The sequence below is a fragment of the Impatiens glandulifera genome, chromosome 5 (genome assembly GCF_907164915.1).
Source record: "Impatiens glandulifera chromosome 5, dImpGla2.1, whole genome shotgun sequence".
Taxonomy (NCBI): domain Eukaryota; kingdom Viridiplantae; phylum Streptophyta; class Magnoliopsida; order Ericales; family Balsaminaceae; genus Impatiens; species Impatiens glandulifera.
In genome coordinates, this window is record NC_061866.1 from 40,812,575 (window position 1) to 40,835,575 (window position 23,001).

The 23,001-nt window shown below is 35.9% G+C and overlaps 3 protein-coding genes and 2 non-coding genes across 5 annotated transcripts; 3 read left to right on the forward strand and 2 right to left on the reverse strand.

Moving 5' to 3' along the window:
- Nucleotides 1-7,416: 7,416 nt before the first annotated feature.
- On the reverse strand, nucleotides 7,417-10,215 carry LOC124937933 (ureidoglycolate hydrolase). The gene is made up of 12 exons (XM_047478271.1): nucleotides 9,948-10,215; nucleotides 9,628-9,713; nucleotides 9,484-9,558; nucleotides 9,277-9,405; nucleotides 9,062-9,148; nucleotides 8,784-8,986; nucleotides 8,596-8,698; nucleotides 8,392-8,483; nucleotides 8,233-8,295; nucleotides 7,873-8,113; nucleotides 7,761-7,801; nucleotides 7,417-7,691 (listed from the first exon to the last, which is right to left on the reverse strand). Exons 1-12 carry the CDS (start codon nucleotides 10,140-10,142, stop codon nucleotides 7,594-7,596), a joined length of 1,413 nt encoding a protein of 470 aa, XP_047334227.1. The 5' UTR covers nucleotides 10,143-10,215; the 3' UTR covers nucleotides 7,417-7,593.
- A 2,300-nt stretch (nucleotides 10,216-12,515) lies between these two features.
- On the reverse strand, nucleotides 12,516-13,525 carry LOC124939351 (36.4 kDa proline-rich protein-like). Its single transcript, XM_047479831.1, has one exon. The coding sequence runs from the start codon at nucleotides 13,523-13,525 to the stop codon at nucleotides 12,554-12,556; it is 972 nt and encodes a 323-aa protein (XP_047335787.1). The 3' UTR covers nucleotides 12,516-12,553.
- A 3,099-nt stretch (nucleotides 13,526-16,624) lies between these two features.
- Nucleotides 16,625-16,708, forward strand: TRNAM-CAU. The gene is given in 2 exon segments: nucleotides 16,625-16,662; nucleotides 16,673-16,708. It is a non-coding gene; the product is annotated as a tRNA-Met (tRNA).
- A 26-nt stretch (nucleotides 16,709-16,734) lies between these two features.
- LOC124938022 (CWF19-like protein 2) lies at nucleotides 16,735-22,449 on the forward strand. The gene is made up of 10 exons (XM_047478381.1): nucleotides 16,735-16,885; nucleotides 18,330-18,423; nucleotides 18,511-19,095; nucleotides 19,203-19,406; nucleotides 19,617-19,784; nucleotides 20,036-20,416; nucleotides 20,562-20,641; nucleotides 20,741-21,107; nucleotides 21,354-21,566; nucleotides 21,854-22,449. The coding sequence occupies exons 2-10, from the start codon at nucleotides 18,379-18,381 to the stop codon at nucleotides 22,181-22,183; spliced, it is 2,373 nt and encodes a 790-aa protein (XP_047334337.1). The 5' UTR covers nucleotides 16,735-16,885; nucleotides 18,330-18,378; the 3' UTR covers nucleotides 22,184-22,449.
- A 414-nt stretch (nucleotides 22,450-22,863) lies between these two features.
- On the forward strand, nucleotides 22,864-22,947 carry TRNAM-CAU. Its single transcript is given in 2 exon segments — nucleotides 22,864-22,901; nucleotides 22,912-22,947. It is a non-coding gene; the product is annotated as a tRNA-Met (tRNA).
- Nucleotides 22,948-23,001: the final 54 nt, after the last annotated feature.

The window sequence follows — 23,001 nt, forward strand, 5'->3', positions numbered from 1 at the left end:
TAGCTGAATGGCTTCGTTCACAGCATTGATCCATCGGTTGGGGATGAAAACCGTCAAAGAATTTTCAATTATTGATGCGTACTCTAAGTAAAGATGTTGAGGAGTAAACATGAAGTCCTCCGGAGGATTGTCTCCATTTGAAGGTAGGGGATTCCGTAGGCCAAATTGTCTGTATATGACACTTGTGCAGTAGGAGGTAGTTCCCTGAAGGCCCAACAAAATGATGAATGGAGAACCCCTCATCTCGTACATCATTTCAGTAAACAGATACCACGGAACAATGAACCTAATTGGGTGAATATCCGAAATAAAATTCGGAGGCACGAGTCCATTGACCCTTTGCACTTGTAGATTGGCAAAGGAAGTGTAGGGAATTGAAGGACGGGGCAACCAATGCAACTTGTCTAACAACCAGAGGTATAGAACCAAAGGTGATCCACGGCGAGAATAGTTGTTTTCCTCGGGAACAAATTCGTTAAGACCAAGTAATGTCTCAGCAAGTACCAGGCTAGCCAGGTTTGGGGCGTTTCCCATCAGTGCAGGAACTACACGCAGGAGCCTTTCCGAAGGCCGGCGTCCTGCAGCCGGACATAAAAAAAAATGAGCCAGAACCACAAGCATGATCAGTTTGCTTTGTGTGTGGCTGATGGTCCTCTCAGCTCCCTGGACACGCCAAATGTACTCGTCTATGTTTGTCATATTCAGAAATCCATGTTGGAGGGTAAACAAGAGAGCATCAAGCATTGTACATCCATAGAAGCTGTCGCAAATGTGGACGGCCATATGAGGATCTTGATGGACAGGCAAGATCATGAGTGCATTTGTACCACACCTAAGGATTGAAGCAAAGTCCTCTAGCGTCGGGCATATGTGCATTTCCCCAATAACAAAAGAACGAGAGTCCGTATCCCATCTGCTTTGCATGTGGGCCATCAGTCCGTCGTTAACGTTTATTCGTAATAGAGGAAGAATCTCATTTACATGATAGACACTAAAAGGGATAGGGTCATCGTTGATCAGACTTAAGTATCGCTCCAGTTGTTGCTGCGATAAAACCAGCATGTCTGGGTCCATCTCTACATCCATCTTATGAGTTTTACGCTTAAGGAAAGACAACGGTAGATAGAGATTCGGGAAGGAGTAAGAGTGTAATGTGAGAGTGAGAGTGAGAGTGAGGGTATGAGAGTGATGATCTTGATACAGCAGTAGTTGAAGTTAATAAATGAGTTTTCATTCTTGAATTGAAATCAATACATACCACAGGTGGTTGCATTACATGTTGCGAGGATATCTTCGTTTATGAATTGGCAAACATATAGTGAAGAAGACATCTTCGTCTCGGATATTAAAAATATGGATTGCACCAAAAATTAACATAAGAAGATATCTTCGTTTATGATTTACAAACTGTATAGTTGCGAGGATATCTTCGTTTATGAATTTAAAAACATATAGTGAAGAAGATATCTTCGTCTCGGATTTCCAAAATATGGATTTCACCAAAAATTAACATAAGAAGATATCTTCGTTTAAGAATTTCAAAATTTTCAGTGAAGAAGATATTACGGTTGCAAGTTTTTCAGTTTCATGATGTTGACAATATATCTTCGTTTAAGAATATTAAAACACACAGTTAAGAAAATGTCCTCGTTTATGATTTTAAAAAAATCGGTACAAGAAGACACATCAAACATCAATACATTATAACTCCATACATTAACATCTGAATTGCAGTCCATACATTAAGATCTGAATTGCATTATAAGTTATAATTCACTATCAAACATCCATACATTAAAAAATGTGAATTGACCTGTGTAAACATAAGAATTACTGTACAAGTATAATTCCGTATAAGACATACAAATCCCTAATATCTTGATCTAATTGCAGTCTTTAACTTGAACCTATTGACATTGTGCTCAGACATAAGAATTCTGTATAAATATTTAATCCTCAACGTACTCAAAGCTTCTTCGGCCTTCAAAAGAACAAGAGAAAGTATAAGAACATCTAAAATTGTTCAATGTCATCTACTAAAAATTAGATATGGTATAACACTTACATTATTTTCGTTGATGTCAATAGACCAATTCTTCGCCGTTCCTCTATATGTTTCCATATGTCTCATTAAGTATACACCACAGTCTGTCTTGTTTGTTTTGTCTTGCCAGTCCAGCTTTGGTGCCGTTATCCTGTATTTTTTAACCTTGGCAGCCATTCTGTCCATGCCTTGACTTAACAAGAATTTCACAAAACAATCGAGTTGTTTACTCAAAGTGACATACTTGTCCAAAATTTTCATTCCATGAGGACGGCCGGAGTTGTCTATTACAACGATTTTGGAGTCCTTAATATTCACACAAACAAGGAAGAAATGTCGGGAAACGACAACGGGTAGGAATATCTGCAAAAAGAACACAAACATTTAATACATTATTGCATATTATTTACTTGGAATTGAGGGATATGTACAGACCACGTCAGCGAAGATGAGGTCTTCTTTTGTGACTTGGTAGTTTCTCATGTCTTCTTCAATGGATTGGGAAAATAACGTGGCATCATGCTGCATATTAACCTGCAAAATAAGGGCAGAGCATCAAAGTCATGAACATCAAACAATACATAGCAAAAAAAAAGAGATGCACTTACATGTGAACATGATGAGAAACAAATTATTCTTGGTTCATGCCTTGGCAACCTACGGCATTTGAAGTGCACAATTATGGACCAAGCGTCAATCACTTCGCTCGAAATTTCGCGACCCATTTTCATTGAACGAAGTAATTCCCGGGTGATATTACCAGGTGCACCTACGTACAGAACGTCACTGCAAAATACATTCATTTAGAAGACCATAACTAAATAATTTCATTTTTAAAATTTCTAAAACAAGGCGAAATAACTTACGATCCAGGGAGGTCTTCATCAAACACAAAATCGGCTAATCTCTGTTCCTTGTTGGTTATTTTGTGGTCCAACATATCAGCCACCTGTTGCATGTAAGGGGATCGAAGGTGCACAGGAATTTTTGAGATCTTCCTCTTAGGATATTCTTTAATGTTGATGCGCCCCCCCCATCACCTTCATCTTCATCTTCAGAAGATTCAACCGCCTTAGAAGCCTCAACCTGTTGCTTGCCCTCACCCTGATCAGTTGGTGCAACAGACTGAGCTTGGGGTTCCTCGACATTTTCCTTCCCTGCACCATGATCATTCGGTTCTAAATGATGAGATTTGGGTTCCTCAACCTGTTGCTTGCCTTCACCCTGATCATCGTCTTCAAGAGTGGGTGTCTGCACTGGGGGTACCTCATCCGGTTCCTTGACTTCGCCATCATGATCAGTTGGTTCAACACGGGGTGAGGCATCTTTGTTGGGAAGAACTGTATCCTCAGGTTCGTCCGGTTGAAAAGGGGGTGACTTCGCTTGAATGGGCTGAACTGCAGCCTGTACATCTTCCAGTTCAACAAGGAGTGATTCATCGTCAATGTCCACACCTACATCCTCAAAATCTTTCGTTTGAACAGGGAGTGACTGATCTTCAGTGTGCAGAACTGCATCATCGAGATCATTCGGTTCCACGTGATCCGAACGATTTTCATCAGGGGGCATAACTGCATCCTCAGGTTCGTCCGGTTGAAAAGGGGGTGACTTGGCTTGAATGGGCTGAAATGCAGCCTGTACAACTTCCTGTTCAACAAGGAGTGATTCATCGTCAATGTCATGACCTACATCCTCAACATCTTTCGTTTGAACAGGGAGTGACTGATCTTCATTGTGCAGAACTGCATCATCGAGATCATTCGGTTCTACCTGATCTGAACGATTTTCTTGATGGGGCATAACTGCATCCTCTAAATCATTCTGTTCAACCCGTGTTGTGGGATTGTCTGCATGGTCCTCCAATGCAGTCTCACATGTGTAATCAACCCGGGGACTAATGACTTTCAAGCCCGCACACGGTAAAGTGTCCACAAGTGCCTCCCTTGTAGGATCTTCCACACCTACATGAACCGGACCATCGAACACCACCTTCAAGTGTTTCATGAAGCCTTCAGACTCTCTGAGGTTCAGGAAACCGGCCTCAAAAAGGGCTTCGGATCGATGTTGCGTTTCTCCAACTCCCCTGATAGGTAATTCAGCTGTTGGGCTGTATCTTTAAAAGTTTGCAGGATTTTGGATGTCAACAACTGTACATTATGAAAAACATACTTCATTAATCTTGAAAACAGGATAATAAAGAACAATGGGAGTCAATTTATTGTTTCCACATACCTCATTATCGTCTTCTTTTACTTCAACCGAGTCAACTGGATTCTCGGGTTGTCTAACTGCTAGGCGCGCCCTTGCCCTGCCAAGCCCAAAACCACCGGCACGACCTTCTAAGTTGGTAAACTCCAACACGCTGACGTCATCCCAACAGGAGATGATTGGAAATTTTCTTTCGTAGGGGATACGTTCACCTTCCACAAAAACACCATCTAGGTAGCAAATCTGGAGTAAAGGAGTGGGAGACATGTTAGAAAATATTACATATCTATAAATCATATATAAGAGAGGCAACAATACTTACCGATAAAAGGGTTATAGGTCCATCGAAATATGGATTTTTATTTTTACTTGCTTTTTCTTTCCAACTTCTTACACTGTCAATCAATCGTTGAAGTGTAAAGTGGCACCAGTTCAGTTCCTTTATGTTATCAACCTCCATTAAGGATTTGAGAATTTTGAACCTGAAATGAAAAAAATACATTTGTCAGTATTCAAAAATACAATTAGATATATAAGAGGTTTGAATACATGTTTACCTGGCTCGTGAATTTTGAACAGGACATAAAAAACTAGAGACAACAAAGACAACGAAGTCTATTTTGAAATCGTTGTCTGCACTTGTGTTACTTAATATCTTGGGGATCATAGAAAGTGTTTCGGGAGCTTTGGAGTCTTCCCCGGTCCATCTGGTCTTCCAATCCCTCAAGAAATTAAAATAAGCAGGGTCCTTAGTCTTGTCCAACCCAACGGACTCGACTACGTTCATTGAGCCTCTAGGGAGGTTCATCACGAGCTGTACGAGATCTTCATCGATACGGATCTCATCACCGTTGGCCAATACCAGAGAACTCTTATCCGGGTCAAAAGATTGGATTACATGTTTGGAAAAATGAGCAAGGCACTTGGAGACGCCCATTGTAAGAAGAGAACCAAACCCGATTTCCTTAACGGCTTCCCTCTGTTCTACGCTCAATTGAGGAATGAGTTGAGCGAGGCCATGAGGTGATGATCTGGTTAGAAATGTCACTGGACGTTTCTTGCGGGTTTTGGTTTTTTGGGGAGAGGGGGGAAACTCTTCATCGAATGGGGTAGTAGACGGAGAAATATTAGTGGTTTCTGGGGGTGCTTCTGGTAACTCTTCATCGACTGTTGGAGTGGAGGTATGAATAACATTTCGTTTTTTTTTAGGGGGAAAAGGTGGTGGTAAAATCTCATCAGTACCTGCAGCAACATCAGTAGCTTCGACAGCAACTGTGGAAACTGATTCAGCAGTCATCGACGACTTAGTATTCGTCTTCGGATTTCTCTTCCTCTTCCTTTCATATGTAAAGTTATTAAACCTCGAAGTCATTATTTTGGGTGGGATAGCATAAATCAGTATTCAACGAAATAAATTGAATAAACATGTGTAAAATTAGTATAAACACAATAAGATGAACATACCTCTCTGGTTTAGTGCTGGGATTGACGTTGGATGCCGGAGTGGGTGCAGTTTCGTTTTCGGTTATGCTCCTACAAACTTGCAAGACGACCTCTCGGGAGTCGATGGGATGATCCACTTCCATGTTGTTGCCTTGGTTACCCGACATGTTCAGAAGAAATCCTTGTAGTATAAACGAAATATCTAGGGTTTCGACGTTCAGTGTTTGGATTATCGCCGGGAGATAGAGAGAGAAGAATATGAACAGTTGCTTATGAAAATGAAATAGAGGGATAGTCGGCTTGTAGCGGGAAATTGAAATTATATCAACTAGTAATGGAAGCGAATAAATATTCGTTCGATATCGTAAATTCATAAAGAAATGATAAAAATAAATGTAAAAGAGATAGTATTCATAGAAGCGAAGATTTATTCGTGGAATGTAAATGCACGGGTAAGTGAATTTACATGACAGTCAAGTTGGCTTCTCATGTGAGGGGAGGTTGTTTTACATGAACGTCAGGCTAAAATTATTGGAAAATAAGAAATCTTCGCTTTCAATCGTCTACTCGAAAAACAAAATTCAAGCGAATATTTGGTCGTGTACTGATTTTCAATTTAAATTAATTACATTAACATTTATTAATAAACGGAATAAAAAAAAAAATGTGGCCAAGGAATGGAAGCGAAGATTTGTTCGGTTGCTGCATGTCATCTTCAATTAATTGAATTAATATTTAATAAACGGGAATATAAAATCCATGTCATTCTGGTCTTTACATAAACGGGTAAGTGTCTTTACATGGTAGGCAAGAGGTCTTTACATGGGTGGGTAGGGGGGTTTTACATGAGGTTTCTATTAAACTTAATGGAAGCAAATATATCTTCGCTCCAGAGAGTCTCGGGGCAAAAAAAATGAAATAAAAAAAAAATGGAAAAAGAAAACAAGCCGGTAATTGAGGCGAAGATTTGTTCGGTCGCTGCATGTCATCCTCAATTAATTGAATTAATATTTAATAAACGGAAATATAAAATCCATGTCATTTTGGCCTTCACATAAACGGGTAAGTGTCTTTACATGGTAGGCAAGCGGTCTTCACATGGGTGGGTAGGGGGGTTTTACATGAGGTTTTTATTAAAATTAATTGAAGCATATATATCTTCGCTCCAGAGAGTCTCGAGGTAAAAAATAATTACATAAAAAAAAAATATAAAATCCGAGAAAATAAAAGATTGAATTAATTGAAGCGAATATTATATCGCTGCCTGTATTATTTAATAAATTAAACTAATATTTAAAAAACGTAAATATAATATGCATGTCAATTCGGTCTTTACATGGACGTGTAAGTGTATTTTCATGAACGGCAGGCGTTCTTGTCATGGGTGGGTATGCGGGGTTTACATGAGGGTCATGGCAACGGGCGTGTAGATCAGAGCGAAGATATCTTATCTGGGTATTATCTGAATATTATATTATTTCCTGGCGTTAACGGGCGCTTCCGTTAACGGCGTCTTGTGTGAACCCGGGCCTAAACCCGGATTCCGGATTCTCCCTCCCTCCGTCTCCTGCCCAGATTGATTTATTATTAAATTAATAATGCTGCAATCTGGTTGGTCCGCCACAGGGGAACACGGCAATCGGTAGCAGAAGATCTGAACTGAAACATTATATACACAATATGCTAAGTTTGAATGCTAGAGAGGGGATCTTGTTGAGGTGGAATCATGTAGGTTAATGTTGATTTCCTTGCTTCAACTGTTTCATCATATGGTTAAGTTCATGAAATTGTGGCTGAATTATTATATTTCCCATTTCAATGGTTAAGCTCATGTTTATAATATGAAAGAAAATAAAAGACAAAGAGGGGAAATTCATGAATGACATTGACTAATTAACTTAAGCCAGGGACAACTTTGCAAGTGTTAAAGCCAAAACCTTTACTCCATTTCCCAGGTCCTCAGCTGAAGAATATTCCTCTGGTTTATGGCTATACCCTACAAACAATTACACCAAAATTAGACTGCACAAGAGCCAAACAGAAAATGTGGTGTAAAAGTATGTACCTTTATAGCAAGGGATGAAAACCATTCCCATTGGAGATACTCTGCATTGCATATTTATAAAAACAAATAAGTATACAAACTCCTAAATTTATAATATATGATTTGTTTTTACCTGGCCATGAACAAGGAATCATGATAAGCTCTACTTATCATCAGTTTATGACTCAACTTCAGCTCTTCTGATGCTGCCTTCATCGCCTTAACTATACCTTCATCAGACTGGGCTGGCGGATCTTTATTCACAATACTGAACTCAGAAAGCTTCACACCACGCCTCTCCGCGATCCTTAAAGCTGACTCCTGGATCTTGTCAATCACAATGTTTCTTCTATCCTCATCAATGTCTCGAGTATCTGCCATCATTATTCTTTAGAAATACTTTTGTATCTCCATATGGGTCTAGATGTAAAACTGCCAATGAATATCTACATACAAATCCAAATAATTCTGACAAATCCTTTTGAATGCATACCTATTTCCAAATGTGCCTTGCTGGGAATGCTGTTGATTGCTCCAGGATGCAGCTCCAGAATACCTTTTTTTAAGTAAAAACATTTTTATATGAGATAGAGAAAATAAGAAGTTTTAAACAAGTAAGAGTATTCTTTTCAGTTGAGAAAGATTTGCTGACCTACTGTACCAACAGTGTCAATTGAACCAGACTCAAGTACATGTTTCTCCACCGATAAAGCTAACTCTGCAGCAGCAAGTCCAGCATCATTTCTGTTCAAGGAAATAACCCCATATTCGAGTGAATCTAAAAATAAATAAATAAAACTCAAGATGAACAAATCGATTCAATTTTGAGATACGGTTATATATAGGGATAGTCAACCTTGTTGGCATTAGAACAGCACCGGCGTGGCCTCCATTACCTTCAAAATCAACTTTGATGCTTGCAGGAGCAGCAATTGCAGTCACAATCCCTACTGAGATACCTGGATAAATATGATTTATATTAATAAGCATTACAAAATCTGTTGGAAATATTAGATATTACTATATTATGAGAAAATATGTCACCTTCTTCCTCAAGAATAGGACCTTGCTCAATGTGTAACTCAATAAAAGCAGAATAACTTCCCTTTTTCAAGAAAACACTTGAAAAGTTATCCCCATCAGCTGCATAACCAGCAGACCTTGCAGCTTCCAGGAAGGTTATATTCTGATTATCGGTTGTCTTTTTCAGAACTTCAACAAGTGACTCGCTTCTGGCCATCAAACGACTGCACAAGAACGATTTTGCTGGTCAATTAGGAACTAATTGACAAAGAAAAGACAAAATAATTGCATCTCCTGACCTTCCTAAACAGCTTATTCCGAACCGAGTTGGCTCTTCTGAGGTAAAAACTATCACTTCCAATGACCTCTTAGGCTTAAATCCAGATCTGCATAATTTTCAGTCATTTGGTTGTACTTGTTTTAATGTAAAATCAAGATGGATGATTACATCATTCAAAAGAATCCATATAACCAACAAAGTGAGATTTTTCACAACATTCTAAGCTTATGATACCTTTTCAATGCATTTATGGCTTCTATGGCACCCAAAACACCAACAACTCCATCATACTTCCCAGAATAAGGAATTGCATCAATATGTGAACCTGTTGAAACTGCAGCAAGCTCTGGTTCACTCCCTTCCCTATTTTAAATGCGATGAAAACATATCAAAAAGGGTGACAAGATATTTACATTTGCAAACAGAAAGTAACAAACTCACCATAAACCAAATATATTTCCAATACTGTCCTCTCTAATGGAAAGACCTGAAATCCTCATCAAGTTTTTGACATATCTGATTTATCAAATAAAATCCCATTATTAAGTCTCCTTAAGAATTATACAGGTTATTGCTACAGGGTACCTCCTAGCCAATACATCCTTCTCACTATACAGAATCCTTGTTACCGCAGGAGCAGGTGCATCAGAGAATGTCGACAACTCCTCAATCTACATTAACCAATGAGAAGAATCACATTTTTCTGCATAATGGTTGTTCTACAAGGAAAGTTATTAAGCTAAATCGATCACTAAATGAATGGTACACTGGGATATCAAAGAATTGAATCAAGGGCTTAGTAAATTAAAGCAAAATTGATCAAGATTCATCTTTGACAACGAAATAAACAAACCCTCAATCTGATTGAAAAGAAATAGAAAAGGGTATTCTGGGTTAGTACGTACTTGATTCTGTAAGCTTGTTGCGTCGACTGAAAGTGATGATACAGAGTTGGGGAAATTGGGTTCGTGAATTGGGTAGCCGGAGAATTCTTCCATAGTTTTGGCAATTGGGTCTTGACCATCGTTGTAAGCTGCTATTGATGAGAAGCAGATTAGAGGGAAAATAGTAAGAAGAAGAGAGCATCTCGTAGAAACCATTGTTGCTGGTACAGATTCCTTTGTTTAGTGATGCAGATGAACTCTGAAGTGTTCTTATTTCATCTATTATGGATGCAAGAGATTAAATTATTGAAATATTAGTTGTCTCGTTGGAAGTTCTTGTCATTACACTCAGTATCATCATCTATTTTATCTTAATCTAAGATGGTACTTTCATTCAATTATAAGCCTATATAGGGCACACTATTAAAGCTAAAATGTTAGGTTAATATATTTTTTAATAATTAAAAATAATTTATTTTTATTTTTTTTAGAACACTGAGTTTCGTTACCTATTTATTCCCTATTGAAATGCGACTAATTTATGCAGGTTAAGCACATTGTCCGCAAACACCGCAAATATACTTAACTAGATGACAAGTTTTGTACTTTACATGGTCGAACCCAGAATCTCAGAAAATTGAGAATATTCGATTCTTATTCGTGCTAGGCTAGAAGAGAGATTTAAACTTCATTTTTAAGCTTTATAGGATAAGTAAAAAATATCTTAACAAGATGTTTTGATATAAAAAAAATACTCATCCACAAAAATTTTGAGTTTTTGTTTTTTTATCATTTTTTTTTTTGTATGTAAGTATGTTTCATCTATTTTATTTATGATTTTCATATCAATTGCAAACAAATTTATTTTGACAATTTACAAAAATAAATATAGTGATGATCATAATAAATTATCACTTATTAAAATTGCTCTAAATTTTTTTCTTGAATTTATTATATAAATAAAGATGCAAGGATCTATTTTGAAATATGTGACCATTAAATTAAAAGACATTTTAAGTAGGAATAGAACTAGTAATTTTTAATATTTTTATAATCACTCCTTTTCATAGTTATTTTAATGGGTTATTAGAATATTAGTTTTTAATAGTTTGATTTAGTTGATTAAACGTACAACTATAATAGTATTCCATTGACTTGTGAGACAAACCCTAGCAATCTTATAACTAGACTAAAAAATCAATGAATTGAGAATTTCTCATTCTATTTTTTTGTTTTGACAACAATAAAATATAAACGTGTCTTATTATAATAATATTAGTTGAGATCTATATGAGACCTAGTGCTCTATTGGAGACTTTTAATTTTATATTGTTTTGGTTGTACACTTGTACATGTTAATTTGAGTTTATCACCATTTATATTATAAGTTCTTGTTTTATTTATTTATCATTCTTAGTGGTGTGATTAAACGACATCCTTGTTAGTATATTATCCATAGATAATTTTTAGAAGATTTTTTTTTTAAATAAAAATAATATCTTAATGTCATCAAGTGAATGAATACAAAAAAAAAACTTACAAGTTAAGATTTTCATTTGTTAGACACGAGGCTTTAATGTGTGAATTGTTATTAAATTATTATATCACACCTAAACTTAATATTTTATTTTTTTTAAAGGAAAAAACCATTTTCATTTCTAAATTTTATAAATTTAAAGAAGTGATATTTAAAGTCTAAACAGCAATCTCTATCTAGAGTATGCCAACACAAGAAAAAAGTATTTCAATAGCCTATTATCCCACAGCACAGTAATTTTTTAGATTTTGCATAGTTCAAAAATAAAATAATATATATATAAAGAATTAGTTCGAAGATACTGATCTAGAATAGATAATAAATGAGGTCTCCAAACGATTCAACAAGTTTTTCAGATCTAACATTGATATCGTTGTGATAACGACAGTGAAAGATTTTTAATGACTTATTTAGTTGTTAAATGTTAAGTGTTTTTTTTCAATAGGGATATAAATTCATCTTGCAAGTCTCGTTATTTTATCCGTTTCAATCCATATCTCTCAATAATAAGCAACGATCTCGACATAAACCATTAGATTTGTCAAATTTCTAAAAAAAACTCCAAATACTTATACAAAGTGACAATATAAAAGAATATGGAAAATAATTGCACTCAACCAAAACAATAATATTCTCTCTTTTTATTTTATTTTTATTTTATTTATTTATTTATTATTCTCTCTTTAGCCTTCAATTATTATTTCTCCAATAGTACTCTTCCAGTGAATTCTTGAGGTCCGTGAGGATGCGCCATTTTAATCTTAACAGAAAGCATTGTTTTTTGGGAAAGCTAATATTGTTTTTTAAAGTTACTTCTCAATTTTTTTTTTATTTTGTCTTAATATTATGTTAGTTTAGAGGTTAAGCACTTAAATGTAAATACTCTATGACAAATATTAATTAAGAACAAAAATGAAAGTGAGTGAGGTTTCGAAAAGTGGGTTCGATTACTAAATGCATGCAAGCAAGCCAAATTACATATCCAAACACAACATGTAAAAGCAATTTATGTAGGAGGAAAATAAAACCAGAAGGAGTACTGATCTAGACCTAGATGTGAATCCTGCGAATTTCCATGCATGCAATGAAATTAGGCTAAAGGAGGGCATGTAAAACCAGAAGGAGGCGTCATTCCGCATGTTGCCAAAAGTTGAAGTGCCAAAGGAAGGAATATGTTAAGATTAAGCAACTTTAGCCTTATGGTTGTACATAGACAAACTGCTGCTTCAATCTCAAGCAAACCATTAATCACCGGACAACATACATGCTCCACTGGATTCCCTATCCCCACGTGCACCAATCCTCCTAACACATCCAAACACACACCTAATTTCAGGGCGTCTATCGGACACATAGCCGGCGGAGGAATAATTGGCACACCTCCGCCTCCGCCGCCGATGGGTGGTAGCGGAGGAAGTGGCACACCTCCACCTCCGATGGGAGGGAGTGGCACGCCTCCACCTCCGCCGCCAATGGGAGGTAGCGGAGGGAGTGGCACACCTCCACCTCCACCGCCACCAATGGGAGGGAGTGGCACACCTCCGCCACCAATGGGAGGAAGTGGAACACCTCCGCCACCGATAGGAGGAGGAGGACAGTTCGGTGGCGGCATTATGATTGGTGGGTGAACAATTGGTGGGTGAACAATAGGTGGGTGAGGCGGCGGCATTATGATTGGTGGACGGATAATTGGTGGGCGAGGAGATGGTATAGAGCCACCTCCTCCACCGCCACCGCCACCGCCACCGCCACCGCCGCCGCCACCTCCTCCACCGCCACCACCTCCGCCGCCGCCACCGCCTTGATGAGGTGGCTTATATGGTGGTTTAGAGGCACCACCTCCTCCATGGTGAGGCGGCTTAGTAGGTGATGGATGGGATCCACCGCCTCCGTGGTGAGGCGGTTCAGTAGGTGATGGGTGAGATCCACCACCTCCGTGGTGAGGCGGCTTAGTGGTTGTTGGTGGAGAAGGGCAGTAGGAACAAGCTTGGATGGGTGGCAAAGAAATGAGCATAAAGAGGATGGTGATGAAGAAAACCGCAGTGGGTTTTGAAGCATCCATTTTGATGGGCATATTGGGATATTTGATTTGAGAGTGTTGATGTTAATTTATAGTGGAGAATGAGGAGTATACCCTATGATAATAATAGTTTTAATATTGTGTGTGTATAATAATTTGGAGTCTTGTGCAAAATTCAATACAAGATCTCGTGACCATTTCACAGAGTGAATTGTGAACCCGTGAAGGCTAGCTTGATCACATTCGGGTTAATTGCACGATTTTTGATGTTGGTTTGTTGTTTTCTTGCCACCTTATTGGACTTTTTCTCTTCTTTATTTTATGTTTGAAAAAAGACAAAATTACATGCATGGGTGAGGCACAACAGATGTCAAAAAAGTGTTCCACTTTTGGAATCAAGCTTACCTAGAAAACTCAGTCATGGTTGCTAGAATAAAATACACATAAAAAATGAAACAATGGTACTTGAGCTCTTTCAAGATTTTGTTGCATGTTATGTCGACCATTTCACAATAAAGATGCAATAATTGACTATATTGAAATACAAACTAAACTTCTATAAATGTTTTAATATGTATAATGATAAACTAGATTAGTGTAGATATACTTATCTTGTTAATGCTATTTCTCAAATCATTAAAAGTCATAATCGATGGTAATTATACAGTAATAATATAATATTGATTTATTTTTCACTTTGCCAAAAAAGTATATACAAAAGAAGAAAACATATGTTGTATGTATGAGATGTCAAATAATCCGAAGAGAGATTAAACTGACATTCTTTTATTTATAAATTATATATTATATATTTTAATTAATAAACTATACTAAATAACCGGTCCTTAAATAAAAGGGAAAAGATGGGTTATCTTGCTACTCCTGAGTCTATTCCGAATAGCTTCACCGGAAACTGGTAGACACACCGAGCCACCACCTAGAGCTCTCATCTCACCCGTCTGTCGTATGTTAATCTTTCTAACTTGCTTCTACGGAACCAAGGTTGAAAAAAATAGCAAAGGATTCAGAATAGGAATGAATCTTGCCCATAAGATGAAGATAAGAAAAGAGTTTCAAACCTTTATGGATACACCTCCGTACAAGTGCTAATCGGGAGTAATAAGTATAATATTTCATTTACATTTTAACGGATGATTATTTTTATTTGAATTTACCCATTAAACTTTATAATATTATAACACAGTTAATTTGTTTTAAAAATGAACAGAAATTACTTATATACGTGGCATATTCATTTTTTATTTTAAATCTTATTGCATACAAATTTCTCACATTCGTCTTCAAAATTTTCATATCTATCTTCCAATGACTTCATATCAGATGCATTCTCAAACTACGATTCAACTACTCCGTTCCATTTACAAACAACGATGTTGCAAACAAAGTCGACGATGTATTTGTTGTTCATTCGTCTCCTCCATATTTAGATGTTGTTTGGTTGTGTTGTGTCCTAAAAATCATCTTTATACAATAAAAAAATATTAAGAAGAGGAATAAACAACAATCACGTCGTCGTATTAGTTTTCAACATCGTTGTCTGGAAATGAATGATATAGATGTGTCGTCGTTTGAAAATGAAACTAAAGAAGTCGTTTGAAGACAGAAGTGAAAATTTACTCCTAATAAGATTTAGAAAAATAAAAATTAAATATATCACTTATATGAGAAATTTAGTTCTATTTTCAACCCAAATTAAAGAGATTTTAAGTTATTGTTCTTGAGAAATTCGATCTAGCCCATTCTTAAAAAAGAAGTTTTTATGTTTACGAGAAAATGGGTCAAAACCTATTGAATCAAACTTACGAGACTTCAGGAAGATATCAACTTCTTGTTACTTGAGCAAGCGAAAAGTTATTTCATACTTTTGCTATTTCTATTAGTTTTTTTTCACATTCACTTCTTTTCTTACTCTTTCCAAACTAAAATTTACTGGCATAAAAAATTACCTGAGCTCATTGTCACGGCTCAGTCTTTTCACTGACGATCCGTGCGGCACTAGTTACGATCTTCGCAAGAACGAGTAACTAGTCAGCCTTACTCGACGCAACACTCGGCGTTTAACAGAATTGACACAAGAATTCTAGAGAGAGAGTAACTCTTACAAAGAATAGTATTATATTACTCGAATACTTGGTGATTTACAATGTAATACCTCATATGTATTTATAGGACTAATTCTAGCTATTACATTAATGACACACTAATTTAGGGCCGACCCTGGGGTAAGCCCGGTAAACCCTCGGGCTAAGGTAGTCCACTCCTCATTTGTTAAAAATATCAAAATATTTAGTTATATTTATTGTAATTTTAAACATAAATAGTTGTAGCTTGATGGTTCAAGATATACATTTAAAGTTTCAATGTGGTTATGGTTTCAAATCTTACCAAAACAAAATTTCTTTTATCAATTTTTAAAACTAGACTTAGGGCAAACAAAAAGTATAAGGAACTTTTTCTACCGAGGCTAGGGCAGCCCAAACTTCGAGACCGGCTCTACTCTTACATCTATAACATTGACAATGATTCTAAAGCCTATAAGTATTGTTATCATCAATTTTACAAAACATAAAAATGAACTTTTATTTGTCGTTTTATTTGTCGATGGATACAATCTCCTCATGAAAAAAAGATTGAATTAATAACTAAATGATGGTGTGCGGAATGATAATATTTTAAATGTTTAGGAAGTAAATTAAATAAAATTTAATGTAAAAAAAATATATTTAAAACTTAATTTAATATACATGAACATTATAACTATTACCACTAAATAATGGAACACTCATCAAATCATATTCTTGATATTAGATATGAACATAATGAGTTTGAAAATCTTAAGCTAAAATGAAGTTGAGATAAATGTTATTAATTTTTGTTGATATATATACATTAAGAAAAGATCCAGTTTTTATAGCATTATTAAATATAAATACTATAGACAGAGGAGTCAAAAATATGCACTAATTACATAATGGTCATATTATTATTATTTTTTATAGCAAATAAATAAATATATAAAACGTTTTTCCTCCTAAAATTAAATAGTAATATCAATATTCCTTTCATTAGGTCAGATAAGTTTTATAATCTATAGAATTAATAAAATAAGCAGAACACAAAGGGGTGGTGGCGCAGTTGGCTAGCGCGTAGGTCTCATAGCTGAGAGTAATCCTGAGGTCGAGAGTTCGAGCCTCTCTCACCCCATTCCTTTTTCGTTCTTCATTTTTTTGCCCTAAATCTCTCTTTTTCTTCTTCTTCTCACCCAATTTCTATTTCTTCTCTTTCTGTTCTATTCTCCGAGTAGACGCCCACCCAAGGTTGCTTGATTCCAGGACGAAAGCCCAACGATTCTATTCGTTTCCTCCGTTGCAGCTGCTCAAGGTTAGTTTATTAATCGAATTCATTTGCTAATTTCATATGGGTTTAGATCTATTTTGTATTGGAAGATATGAACCAGGAGATTTGATCCCGTTTGATAGTTTAAGTTGATGGGTAGTTGTGATGATGATGATATACAGTGGCCTATTTGATCTCTATAATAATCTTAGTGTACTATTTGATATTTTGTGAAGAGCTATTTTAGGGTATTATAAAGAGGTGAGAATCGAAAGAAACTTAGTTGAGAGAATAATACCCTCCTCCAAAGGCTGCCCCTTTAGATAGATGAGAAAACTAATTTTATTCTTTCATCATTCAATATGCTTTTTTGAGGACAGACATTGTTGTTACTTGTTTATATTGACAGCATATAACAACAAACTACTAAACATGTTATCTAGCTATTATTGAAATTAGGTCGGACCCATTAGAGTTTGTGACAGATTTTTATAGTTCTATCTATGTAAACAGTTTTGGCAGGAGTGACCATGTTTTTGCTAAAAGTTGTATATCTCTTTCTTGTAAATGTGGGAGAATAATCACATTCATTTTCGACTCTAACTTGCTACCAGCTTAACTTGCATCTTGTGTTTGGTTAATGGTGGAGTATGTATGTTGTGGTAGGTGGTGGATAATAGTTTGCAAAAAGGAAAAGGTAAAGCTTTCTGTATCTGATTGACATGATCAGAGATTTAGCATCACATTCTACCTATCTATGCTGCTTATGTTTAAGGTTAGATGAGATTGAACTGATCTATGACTAAGAAGAACCTCTTAGATGTCAGGAATTTATTAGTGAATAATATAACTCCTTCCCATATTTTTTACACTTTGTTCATCCCCAAATGAATGAGTGGTTAAACATATTCCTTCTTCCTATGTTAAATGTGTGATTATATGACCTCTTTAGTGAAATACCTATGGAATCCCCACTCATAACTCAATGTTGACAGTTAGACGAAGTTTTAACGATTTAGAGGGAAAAACTAAGGTTTTTGAGTAAAATACATAAACTATTGATGACCTTAATATAATAGGATAAGTTCTATAGATTTACATTCATTTTGGTTCAGGTTAATGGAATTAAATGGTCTTGTACATCCTTATAATTTTCATTTCATCTAGACAAATTGTTTTTGTAATCAAATTATGTAATCATTTTATTACATATGTTTATGAATTTGGACTTTTTTATGATCTTCTGCTATTTAGTTCCTGAAGTGATGATACACTTTCCATATTCTTCTTTGAGTTTATTTGATGCATGTTATCAAATAGTTTCATATTGGATTCTCTATGTAGGCATGCAAACTACCTGCACTATCGTATCCCATATTAATTTTCTTAGTTTATTCTGTTAAAGCTGGTGAAATACAATCATGTCAGCTTGTGTTGTCAAAACAGTGGATATAATTTTTAGTAATTATTTTTTGTCCTGATTCTACAGGAGTGCTTGATCTGGATCATTGCTTGCCTCCTTGTTCAGTTTTGAGGAGATGTTTTCTGGCTTGAAGTTTATACCAAAGGATCAGATAGAAAAAGTAACAACTTTCATTTTTTTTCCATAAAATAAAATCTAGAAACTAAGTTGAAGGTATATACAAATCTAAAATTGATAATCTTATTAGGAACAAGATGGAGGACTGGATACTTCAAGAACAAAGAGAGACAAATCTGTAGATAAAGGGGGGAAAAGCAGGAAAAAGAAGAGTTCGCGTCATGGGAGTTCAGATGAAGATCTTGATAAAATAACGAAGAGATCTAGAAGGAAGAAATGGTATTCTTCTGATGAGTATTCGTCAAGTGAAGATATTAGCTCTGATGAACCGGAAAACAATAACAGAAACAAAAAAACGAAGGTGAAAAGCTCTCAGAATGATTCCAAAGACGGGGGTAGAGATAAACAACGTAAAAAATCCAAAACCAGAAGAAAGAGTTATTCCTCTGAAGACAACTCTTCATTTGATTCTGAAGAGGAAGATATGGACTCTGCTAAAGAAGATAGGAAAAAATCTAAAAAGCACACGAGGAAGGGAAGGGACAAAGTGAGTGAACGTCACTTTTTGGAAAAGGAAGAACGAAAGGATGGTGGATCATCCATTGATATTACAAGGAAAGAAATGGGATTAGACTGGATGTTGAGACCGAATGATAAGACGGAGGACAATATCTCTTGTGATAAACAGCCGGAGGAGCCTTTGATAATAAATGAGGTAATGACTCTATTTGACATCACTTCTAATAACAGTAATAAGATTAGAATCTTAGTGCTATCATAAGATGGATCACTATGGGCTTACAATATTATTATTAATTCCAGGAAACAAAAGAAAATCCTAAAGAGTTGAATCCATACTTGAGAAACAGTGGAACTGGTTACCCAGAAGATTCGGATAAAGCAAATTCCAGAGGGAGCCAACTCTTATCTTCTAAAGTTATTGGGGATGGAGGTGCGAGCTGGAGATTAAAAGCCTTAAAACGAGCTCAAGAACAGGCAGCTCGTGAAGGGAGCTCACTAGACAAGGTATTTTATGTTAATTCACTATGCCTTTGCACTATTGAATTTTCCTATCTTATTTAATTTCTTGAATTTATTTTTTGGGGAAAATAGCGAACCATTTTATTAAAAACTTCATTTTTCGATTTTTTTTGTGACCGGTTCCCCGGGGGAGGCTAGCACAACCTCCCACTTAAATCAGAGCGTTCTTAGTGGGATATTTCTTGGATTTTATAGGTGGTTGAAGAGCGATGGGGATCCTTAGGTAAGCTTGCTGTATCTGTGTCATCTCGTAAGGCTGCACCATTACATGCCCACTTACACGCCTCAAGAAATAGGAAGAATGCATCTTCTGAGGAGCAAAAGGGAGACATGGATGATAAAAGAGAACTCTTCTCTGAAAAGGTAGTTTAGAATTGATTGGTAAAGGCTACATTATATATGTCAACTTGAATAAGGAAAAAAAATCATTCCTTTGGAGGTCTTTCATCAGGCTAAAATTTGTATAGAGTTTAATTCATTTTCCATTCACTGCATGGAATTGAGGACTATGTTGGACAGAGACATGGATTATATTTTCGTAGAAGGAAGTGTGTCTTCTCCTATCTTATCCTTTTTAACTTTGTAAGCTTTTCTCATAGTAATTGAATGTGCAGGATGCTTCGGTCCCTCGCAAAGAGATGAAGATGCCTAAATCCCGTGATTCTCTATCATGGAAAAAGCCAAAAAGTCATCAAGGGACATCATCCAAGGATGCTGGGATTATCTCTAGTGCACTCTCTAGCATGAACAAGTTTTCTAATGATGGAAGCTTCATGGATGCAATACTCCATGAACAGAGGCACGACCGTCGTGAATCCACAGGTTTATCAAATATCTCTGGGCGAAAAGTGGAGGAGGAAATTGTTTCATCAGAAGTAAAATCTCCCAATGAAGCAATTGCCATTGAATATCAGGGTTTGAGTGCAAATCAACTTGTTGCAAAATCTTTGCAACTTCGTATGAAAGGAAAGCATGAAGAAGCCGAAAAACTTTTGGTGAGTCGAAGAGACCTTTTTTTATTGTTTTATGTATGCTTTTGTTGTTGTTGCTAGTGATGTTATGGTTTGTGTAACAAAACGAGTTCAGATTATGACAGTAATATTTTATTTTTCTTTGTTTCTCTTTTCTTGATGTTTTCAGAAAGAATCTGAAAATATGAAATCCAAGGAATTAGCTGGAAATGAATTAAACAGAGTGAAGAATGAAGGAGCAACTAGAAGGTACTTTGCTATTACTAAGTTTTTTTATTAACTCTTCTTATACCTGATATAGGCTATGTGATAAACATTCTGGTTGAATAATAATATCTTGTATTTCAGATATGTCGCACATGACACATCTTTGCGGCAAAAGAAAAAAGAGGAGGATGCTGATATTCATCTTGCTTCGAAGATAATGCAGAATAAAAAGTTCAGCATACATGGACAAGCCGATGATGAATATGATTATGATGATGGACCAAGGATAAAGAGTCGTAAGAAAGGGCACGACCACCAAAAGAGTGGTGAAAAGAGTAATAATAATGTGGGGAATCGTTTGTTAACTCAACAAGAGCGTTGTCAGTTCTGCTTTGAAAATCCTTCTAGGCCAAGACACCTTGTGGTTTCTATAGCCAATTTTACTTACTTATCATTACCTCATTGGCAGCCAGTTGTTCCTGGTCATTGCTGCATCCTAACAATGCAGGTAATTAATTGTCTTTTTGATTGTTATGTTTATCTTTAAAAGAATATGTTTACCATGCTTAATATACAACTTACTATGGCCTTTTCATTCCCATGTCTCAAAATTGCATTTCTGTTCTCGATAAGATATACTGTTTGGTATTGTGAACCATTCTTTCATTATTGTTACCTCTATGCTAGTTATTTTAGTTTTCCTCATTGGATGATGTGCTAATTATTAATGCATTACTTTACTACGCCTAAACAGCATGAATCGTCAACAAGAGCTGTTGACAACAATGTGTGGGATGAACTTCGTAACTTCAAGAAATGTCTCATCATGATGTTTGCAAAACAAGAGAAGGAGGTATTGTTTCTTGAGACAGTGATGGGTCTATCTAAGCAAAGGCGCCATTGCATGGTTGACTGTATTCCAATGCCGCAAGATGTTGCAAAACAAGGGCCTCTCTATTTCAAGAAGGTTTGTTTCCATACTCTCCTATTAACAATTATTTTTATATAAATTTGGACATTTGGTTAGAATAATAAGCTTTTGTGCCAATTGGATAATAGATAGACTAGATCCCACATACAGAAACATTTGGTAAACTAACTTAAGTGAGAAATTCATAATTTCTAACATATTCAAATTGTGTTTTTCAAATGGAGCAATGATTGATGCATAGTTAGTTTGCCATTTAATCTCCCAAATCTAGTAAAGAGTGTTTGTTTCTTCTAAATATAATGAGAATGCTTTTATTTATTTAGGCCATTGATGAAGCTGAAGATGAGTGGAGTCAGCATAACTCAAAAAAGCTGATAGATACGAGTGTAAAGGGACTTCGTGGCTCAATTCCGAAGGATTTTCCTTATTTCCATGTGGAATTTGGTCTGAACAAGGGATTTGTCCATGTTATTGACGATGAACAGCAGTTCAAAAGCAACTTCGGTCTGAATGTTGTAAGGGGCATGCTAGAGTTACCAGAGGAGGATATATACGGTCGTAGGAAACAAGACTCGACAGAAGCACAAAATCTAGCAGTCGCAAACTTTGCCAGAGAGTGGAAGTCTTTTGATTGGACAAAGCAGCTTGACTGAATCAAATGGAATCGGACTGCTGAGTGGAGACATCGATTTCAGTTGTTGATTTTAGATATATTTGATTCATAATTTCTCTTTGAACTTGTAGATTCACACCGATGTTATAGAGTTTAGATAAAAAGTTTTGAAACAGGAAAGCAGTAATCACCTGCCACAACAAATTGGGAGTTTATGCATCAGGTTGTAAGAAATAACTATTTATTTCTTAGAACATGTGTAGAATTTTTTGAAATGTATGCTTTTCAAGATTTCATTTCTATATAGTTGTTAGACATGTTGATTTTAAATTACAGAAAAATAGCATAAACAATACAATGATATGAATAAATCAAAATGAATTAAGTCATTAAAGTGGTCGATGGTGGGAAGAGTTGACCTAAGAGATCCACGGTTAGATAAAGTGTAAGGTCATGGTCTTGGGCTTCTTCCGGGAATGATAGAAATTTCAAATTATTGTCTTAATTGTTCAAATACTATAATAAGATTAAACTTCAAGATGCAAAATCCTTTTTCTTCATTCAATTTATAAATGATGCCTGTTAAAAAAAAAAATCATCATATTTAATGCAATCAATTGTAAAATGTAACTTATGACTTAACATTAAGCAGCAATATCAGGATATTGCATTATTAATTACTATTAATTGTATAATTCATACAAACAATTATATCAACAAGGGGTGGTGGCGCAGTTGGCTAGCGCGTAGGTCTCATAGCTGAGAGTAATCCTGAGGTCGAGAGTTCGAGCCTCTCTCACCCCATTCTTTTTTCATTTTTTTCATCAATTCAAATAATTGAAAATGTGGATTCTCTAA

Bases quoted from the DNA above. Each gene is read 5' to 3' on its own strand.
- LOC124937933 (XM_047478271.1), bottom strand. From the start codon at position 10,142: ATGGTTTCTACGAGATGCTCTCTTCTTCTTACTATTTTCCCTCTAATC. The intron at 9,559-9,627 runs GTACCCTGTAGC...TTGATAAATCAG, and splicing joins AAGGATGTATTGGCTAGGAG to ATATGTCAAAAACTTGATGA. The intron at 8,699-8,783 runs GTGACATATTTT...ATATTTATCCAG, and splicing joins TCCTATTCTTGAGGAAGAAG to GTATCTCAGTAGGGATTGTG.
- LOC124939351 (XM_047479831.1), bottom strand. From the start codon at position 13,525: ATGGATGCTTCAAAACCCACTGCGGTTTTCTTCATCACCATCCTCTTT.
- LOC124938022 (XM_047478381.1), top strand. From the start codon at position 18,379: ATGTTTTCTGGCTTGAAGTTTATACCAAAGGATCAGATAGAAAAA. The intron at 20,417-20,561 runs GTGAGTCGAAGA...TGATGTTTTCAG, and splicing joins AAGAAGCCGAAAAACTTTTG to AAAGAATCTGAAAATATGAA. The intron at 21,567-21,853 runs GTTTGTTTCCAT...TTATTTATTTAG, and splicing joins GGCCTCTCTATTTCAAGAAG to GCCATTGATGAAGCTGAAGA.